General features: G+C 36.9%; 4 protein-coding genes across 4 annotated transcripts; 3 read left to right on the top strand and 1 right to left on the bottom strand.

Moving 5' to 3' along the window:
• The first annotated feature begins 2,986 nt into the window (after positions 1–2,986).
• On the top strand, positions 2,987–3,549 carry LOC145229508 (small ribosomal subunit protein eS12-like). The gene has a single exon (XM_080094861.1). It carries the CDS (start codon positions 3,072–3,074, stop codon positions 3,486–3,488), a length of 417 nt encoding a protein of 138 aa, XP_079950987.1. The 5' UTR covers positions 2,987–3,071; the 3' UTR covers positions 3,489–3,549.
• Positions 3,550–3,789: 240 nt separating this feature from the next.
• Positions 3,790–4,440, top strand: LOC145229509 (prefoldin subunit 6-like). The gene is made up of 2 exons (XM_080094862.1): positions 3,790–4,021; positions 4,225–4,440. Exons 1-2 carry the CDS (start codon positions 3,860–3,862, stop codon positions 4,438–4,440), a joined length of 378 nt encoding a protein of 125 aa, XP_079950988.1. The 5' UTR covers positions 3,790–3,859.
• Positions 4,441–4,460: 20 nt separating this feature from the next.
• Positions 4,461–5,962, top strand: LOC145229506 (CDAN1-interacting nuclease 1-like). The gene is made up of 6 exons (XM_080094859.1): positions 4,461–4,634; positions 4,737–4,809; positions 4,877–5,011; positions 5,082–5,266; positions 5,522–5,694; positions 5,758–5,962. The coding sequence occupies exons 1-6, from the start codon at positions 4,461–4,463 to the stop codon at positions 5,909–5,911; spliced, it is 894 nt and encodes a 297-aa protein (XP_079950985.1). The 3' UTR covers positions 5,912–5,962.
• Positions 5,963–6,555: 593 nt separating this feature from the next.
• Positions 6,556–7,236, bottom strand: LOC145229507 (ATP synthase peripheral stalk subunit d, mitochondrial-like). The gene has a single exon (XM_080094860.1). The coding sequence runs from the start codon at positions 7,159–7,161 to the stop codon at positions 6,655–6,657; it is 507 nt and encodes a 168-aa protein (XP_079950986.1). The 5' UTR covers positions 7,162–7,236; the 3' UTR covers positions 6,556–6,654.
• Between the last annotated feature and the right edge of the window lie 215 nt (positions 7,237–7,451).

Here is a 7,451-nt window from a genome sequence, read left to right as displayed (position 1 = left end):
AAACCCGCGTCTCAAGAAACCACAGCATTCGATGCTACGTGGCAGGGTTGGGTAACGAGTCCCATCAGTCGAGTCTCAAGTCAAGTCAAGTCAGTAGGGGTTCGAGTCCCAAGTCAAGTCGAGTCAGAAGGGATTCGAGTCGAGTCATTAGCGGTTCGAGTCTCAAGTCGAGTCAAGTCATTAGCAGTTCGAGTCAAGGCAAGTCACAAAAAGTTTTTGAAAAAAGATAGTTAATCTATTTGAATGGTTCATCGCGCCCTTTTTAACTTAAAACGGACACCGCTTCATTACAATCAACAAATCCTATTAAGGTCCCTTTCTTAGAGTAGGGTTAACTTTAATAAAACCTGTTAATTGACACTTATTAAACAGTGTGGAAAAGAACGTTAACATGTTCATAGGAGTTTTTGAAAACCGAAAATTCATATTTTACTGCATGCACTAGAGCGTTTGTTCAGTAATATAAGCGCTTAAAAGCGAATACTTGGCCTTGGCATGTACTGCATTCGATTACCCTAAAACCCAAGCAATTAGTACAACGCTTAATGTCAGCGTAAGAAAGTTTAGCAAAATGTAGCAGCGACTTCGTACGTTAAAATTAAGCAAAAATAACTGCGCATCGCACAGTAAATTGCTGCTGTTGTTTGGTTGAAGCCAACTGAACAGGTTATCTATTAAGTTGTAAGAAATTTCCGTTTTGTTGATGAAATAACGAGTCCGAGTCCGAGTCTCTACTAAGACGAGTCCAAGTCAAGTCGAGTCTTTTCACAACTAAGACTCGAGTCAAGTCGAGTCTTTTGAAAAGGTGACTCGAGTCGGACTCGAGTCGAGTCACTGACTCGAGTCGGACTCGAGTCGAGTCACTGACTCGAGTCTCCCCATCACTGCTACGTGGAAACGTGGGAAGTTTCATTTGCTGTAACTGTGTACCTCAAATGCAAGGGAACTATATAACAACAAAAAGTCGAATGTCGGGAGACAATAAAAACGTTTTTACAGTGGCATTTTATTTCAAATTTGAAAAGGTCTTTGTGGCTTACAGTGTTTTTTTTTCTGAGTAAAATTGGTGCGAATGGCTTTTAGAGTGGTAAAGGTTGGCGACCACTGATATATGTGCTTATTGTTTCAAGGATAGTATGAGCAGTGAGCTTAGCCTAAAAACTGAACAGAATCCTTCGCAGAAAGTTAATTGACAAGGATCAGAGTATCGTATAAAGTTTTCTCATGTCGCCGTGCGTGTCACTTTCGAATTTTCGAAATTTATTTCATAATAGAAGTGTTTGGATCGTAAAAAAGGTTAACGCTGCGGTTCTCAAACTGGGGTCCGTGAGGCTGAATAAGTTTAAATCAAAATTAAGTGAGAATCGACCGTCTCCATTGTAAACAATAGGCTTTATTGCATGACAACTAACAAAAATGCAATTGTTCGCGCACAATTGTAATGTTTTTGTCTTGTCTGTGATGTCAGATTTGGATCATTGTTATGCGCAATTCTGCATAACTAGCTAAAATCCTGCAATCGACTTTCGTTTTTCTGACATATATGCTTAAGGACCGCGAGCCCTCGAAATAATGGCAATTGGACCGTTTAGAAAAAAATAATGACGTTTGAAAACTAGTGATGTACCGAATCGGCGAAATTTCGATTCGGCCGAAACCGAATATTCGGCAGTTTTGCCGAATAAATTCGGCCGAATCAACCGAATCTTTTATGACGTCACGCGAAGTCGCATTCAACGCGTTTGACATGAAAACATAAGTTTATGTACCAGACAATTAGGGCAGAATGGTTGTGTTTCGTACTTATTTTAGTTCTGTGGGTTTTAAAATTGCTTCAAGCATGATTGCCAACCTGCCAATGAATTACGGATTTTTCGTCTGGAGTGGGAAAACGATAATGTGGTAAAACATATGATAATTAACGCGATTTTCGTTGGTACAAAGCAGAAAAGTCATGTTTAACGCTATAAATGTGTGTTCGTAAAAGATTCGGTTTCGGCCGAATCGCAACAAAATATTCGGCCGAAACCGAATCTTTAAAAAAACGGCCGATTCGGCCGAATAAATTCGGCAAACCGAATATTCGGTACATCTCTATTTAAAACCACTGGGTTAAAGCAACTGAGGTAAATATTGTCAGGGATTGTGTATCATAAAATATGGCAACCCTACTATAAAACAAACTCTAAAATATGCGATCTAGGCTACTCACAAAACGTATGAAAGTGTTGGCGGTTAGGGCTTTAAGTGTAGGTGTGAGGGTTTGTAATTACATTAACAATATAAATCAATCTCCGAACCGTTTTGGGGCTTATATTCTCAAATGCGTTGTAGATGGTACCGCATGTTCCTGCTTGTAAGCATGTAGTATCTAAAATGGTATGTAACATCTGAACCCCGGCCCTCGGAGCCACATGCGGCTCCAACAGCCATTCTTAGCCTAGCCTACTGTTCTAACAAGACTTTGAAAATCGCTAACCAACCACGCCTAAATATCCGGGGATATCGATATTACCCGGAAGATAAATAGCCCTGTCGAAACCGACGCACGATGTTATATGATGTACAATCTTTAGATGATTTAAACCACTACAAAATCTTTACAAAATTCCATTGGTATTGTAATTATATACGTTCAACCGGCCCTAACCGTCAGCATTTTCATATGTTTTATTATTAGATTGCATATTTTGGAGCAGCCGTAATGGGCACATGAAAGAAAGACACGTACGAGCTGTTAAAAATATTACCGCCACTTTTTTAAGCAGATGTTTGACCAATATCAAATAAACATGTCAAGTTCAACGGTGCTTCGACAAGTAATTATTGGCGGTGTTGTGACATTAGTGTAAAACCTATTAACAACATCGAATACTGGAGAACATTTTCCAGTTAGTTTAAAATTTAAATTACGAGTAATAAGTTTAGTTCCCAGTTCATTTAAAAAAATTAAAGCGGTTACCACACACGTGCGTTAAGTCGTTGGTTTTTGCTCTCGTCGTTCTTTCCGAAATATTGCTGTCACATCTGAACACATCGAGGACTTCGTTTGTCAAGATAACAAAATAATCATGTCTGACGCCGAAGGAGATGCTGTTCCCGCACAAGTCGAACAATCAGGCCCAATGGACCTAAATACCGCACTTCAGGAGGTGCTAAAAACCGCAGTTATTTACGATGGTCTTGCGCGTGGCCTTAACGAAGCTGCCCGAGCCTTGGACAAACGCCAGGCACATCTATGCGTTCTCGCTAATAATTGCGACGAACCAAGTTACGTAAAATTGATCGAAGCTTTGTGCAACGAGCACCAGATTGCTTTGATTAAGGTAGATGACAACAAGAAATTGGGCGAGTGGGCCGGTCTCTGCAAAATTGACCAGGAGGGCAAGCCAAGAAAAGTGGTTGGCTGTAGTTGCGTTGTTGTTCGTGATTATGGCAAAGAAAGCCAGGCACACGACGTTCTTGCCGAGCACATGAAAAAGCTTTAACAATGCTCAGCGTGTTAAAATCACGTGGTTTCAACAAAAAATAAATCAAGCCCCCTAAAAACATGTGTGTTGTGTTGTGATTATGGTGTGGAAAGAATGAATGTATCAAATTATTCATAGTTTCTAACGGAAAACTAGAGGAGCAAGGCATTTAGTTAAACTAGACTGTTTGATTTTTCGATGTGTTAATATTTAAAACAAAAAAAACAGGCACACAGGGCAATATCTCGAAACCTAAAACAGTTGACTTATGGCCAATCTGTGCCTGTCAGGCATTTCAGTCCTTATTTTGAAACATTTATTAGCTGGGATTTTTTTTTTCTGTATGCAGGACACATTTTAGCAATATTTGTTTGTAATGCTTAAGAAACATGGGGACAGTTGATAAACAAATGCAACAGGAGTTCCAAAAGTCACTTGAAGAGTTACAAAAGAATCAAAAAGAAGTTCAAAAGTGTGTGGAAGCTCGTGAAAAGTTGGAAACTCAATTAAACGAAAATAAAGTAGTCAAAGACGAACTTGATCTGCTGGAGGTATTGTTAGTTGTTTTCATTCAGTACATTTATAGTCTGGATGTAAAGAAAAATGTGACTGTGTTATACATTGGAGAGTATGGTATAGTTTTTTATAATAGGTAAGGCTAACTATAATATCACTACAGTTTGGGCTTCAAAGTACACAGCACTTCTGTTAGGAATTACATAATTTTGATAACCAATTATTTCCATGTTTTCAGCCTTCCTCAAATGTGTTCAAACTGACAGGACCAGTGTTGGTGAAGCAAGACATTGAAGAAGCAAAAGACACTGTTGCAAAACGTATCGAATACATAAACGGCGAAGTTAAACGCCAGGAAAACAATATTTCTGAAATTGAGAAGGAACAAGAAAAGCATCGCCAAAGTCTTCAAAAACTACAGAGCAAATTAACTCCCCCTACACCTAGTGCTTAAATCTGTCTTATGAACTAAACATGAAGCAGATAGATTACATATCCATTGATAGTTTTATTTCTACACACCCCTCACCACTATTTCAAACAGTTGTGGAAGATGTACAAAGTAAATTTGGACACCTAACATCAAAAGATGCTTTACTGAGCATATGTTTGGCTAACCATCAGAACCATGTAAAGAAAACATACGCTGTAAGTTCGATTTCAAGTTTGTCCACTTGTCTGTTGCAATTTTAAAATATATTTACATATGTATTATGACCATTTTCTCATCTTATGCCTTACCATTTGCAGAGCAGAAGCAGTGATGAAATGGTTGAAAAGTATTTTAAAATTTACACCGAGATTGTTGAGAAAGACCCGAATGGTAAAAATGAGTATAAAATCTCTTCATGAAAATGACAAGACAGCAATCAACAATTTTGGTTTTGTAGCTCCTTTACAGAATTCAGTGATGCTCAATTTGTCAAATCAGTTTGATGTACCACCTGCTTTAATGGCCCGACTACTTCTCAAAAAGAAATTTACTGTTGACTTTGATAATGATTCAAATATCCATGTCAAAGAAGGTTGTACCAATTTGTTACAATTCACCAGATACATATGTATAAAAGTAGATAGTTATATTTTACCTTACAGAAGTTTCAAGATTAATTAAAAACCCACAGCTTATTGAGGATAAAAGGTTGTGTTTTGAAGTGTCACAGTGCATAATATTTGATGCTGGTTATGGACCATTAACAGACACTATTCGACATTTGGTTGGTATTGAATTTGAAGATATACTTGTTCAAAACGTGAAGCAGTTGGACATTCCTTACCAGGTGAGCCAAAAATCATAATTGTATTCATCGGTAATAATGATGAAGCAGCAATGCATCTAAATCAGAAACAGACAACGAGCTAACTTATAAATGACATATATTTCACCCTTAAGGGCCCTTGCTCTTTTTCAAATTGAATCTTGTTCTTTAACCTTAATGTACCATTATTATTAACGATTTTTACTATTGGAGGGAAAGATGTTAAAACTCAATGTCCTAAATTTGTGTTGATTTATGCAATTGCACACTCATTAGGATGAAACGGAACTTAGAAGATTAGGATTTGACAAGACCCCAGATGTTAAATTAGAGGTACCTATTGCTGTAAATGGTCAACCTGTTTGTTGGATTGAAAGTAAGGCATCATTTGGCACACCTGATTCACACAAGCAATATCTTCATGATCAATACTATAGCTACCTTAACAGGTTGGTTGAAAAATGCCTATAGTGGATGTCCTTATTTGTTTTAATATAAGATACGATTTCAAGGTTTGGGCCAGGATTGGTTATTTACTGGTTTGGATTTGTGGAAGAACTTTCATATGAGTTGATCCCCAAAGGAATTATAATGATGGATCAGTTTCCACCAGAATCTTCTATCACAAAGTTGAGCAGTGCTAAAGTTTCTTTTGGAGCATTTTAAATGTGTATTTCTTTATTGTACTTACTAAAATAAATGTTGCTGCATGCTAAACTTGTTTGTTATTATGTGGCACTAGATGTCAGGTATTTAATTTTTGTTGTTACAATTTTCTGCATTAATCCTGGTCTGTCATTTGGTCCAAAACAACATTACAAACACTTGCACCAACAACTTTTGGGGAATTGGGAACAAAAACAGTCATGGCAATAAAACAAGTATATACTGCCCTTATGAAGATCTACAGCACTAAGCCATTTCAAACAAAACCGTTTGTTTTAATGTGGTCATCTCTTGCATCAAATCATTCATTAAATACTATGTAAAATATATTTTTCATTAGGCATACTGTCATTTTATGTTTAAATGAGTTTGTTTCTGGTCCATGATGGAAAATACTACCTTTCAACATATCTGGAAGTAATTAAGGTGGTGAAGGATGATCAAAGAGTGAGTTGGTTTGATTTTAGTTGTTGGTCAATGTGGCACAAAGTTATTTAACAGTTCTGTTTATTCAATTGGAATTTTAAAACTACTGTCAAAGAAAACCAGGAGATTACACCTAATACCAAACAACATGTCTTGTGTGTGAAGCTTCAATAAGTATTGGAAATCAAACACTAAAATTTAACATTAATATTTTGACATCCAGCAAACTTTTTCATTTTATTAGTTTAAGTATGCTATACAAGAACCATTAAATCATTCATTGAACTCTGGAGCTTTAGACTGCTGGCATTCATCATTTATCTGTACTTGTTGACGATCAAATCATCAATATTTTCCCTGTGTGGCCAGAATGGATATTTCTTGAAATCTGGACGAAGTCTTGGAAAATGCTCATAATTGTCATCCATGGTCATCTGTTCAAATGGTGGAAGCGAGTTAAGACGTTCTAGATTCTCTACAACCTCTGCCAAATTTTCATCGCTTTCCTTTACGAATTTTTGTACTGCCTGTTCATCTTCTATAGCCTTTTTCTTTAGCTCTTCACTTTTGTTGTCAATCGGTTTCGGAATTTGCAGAGCCTTAAACTTTTGTTGAAACTCCTGCACCATAGCTTTATTTGCAATAGCTTTGCTGTAATGGTCCCAGTCAATTGCAAGTTTGGTTTCATTTGCTTTGACGTAGTTGTTAAGAATGGTATCACTTTTGCTCTTAAAAGTGTTTACCTTGGACTTCATTTCTGGTCCAACACGTTCCAGGATTTTTGACCACTCAATCGGTTTGATCAAGGCTTGTCGGGAAGCCATTGTTGACTATTTAATATTTACAAAAGAACACTAACAAAAATGTCTTAACTTTCAAAGTAAAAACATACAAGTAATTAGTCTCTTATATAACCATAGGTGTATAATTATAGTTTAATCATTTTTACAAAATAAAATAGTTTCTCCCACAATACCCAAAACGATGGGTGCATCTTAAATATACAGGATCGCTTGGATCACTTGGTGCATTATTAACCCAGCTCACTTGGATCACTTGGTGCATTATTAACCCAGCACCTTTATAACACTTGGTGCACCTTTATATCGCTTAG

Source organism: Phallusia mammillata, chromosome 5, assembly GCF_965637545.1.
Source record: "Phallusia mammillata chromosome 5, kaPhaMamm4.hap1.1, whole genome shotgun sequence".
NCBI classification, from domain to species: Eukaryota; Metazoa; Chordata; class Ascidiacea; order Phlebobranchia; family Ascidiidae; genus Phallusia; species Phallusia mammillata.
The sequence above is the reverse complement of the archived record's forward strand: the minus strand, read 5'-3'. Positions and strand labels throughout refer to the sequence as shown.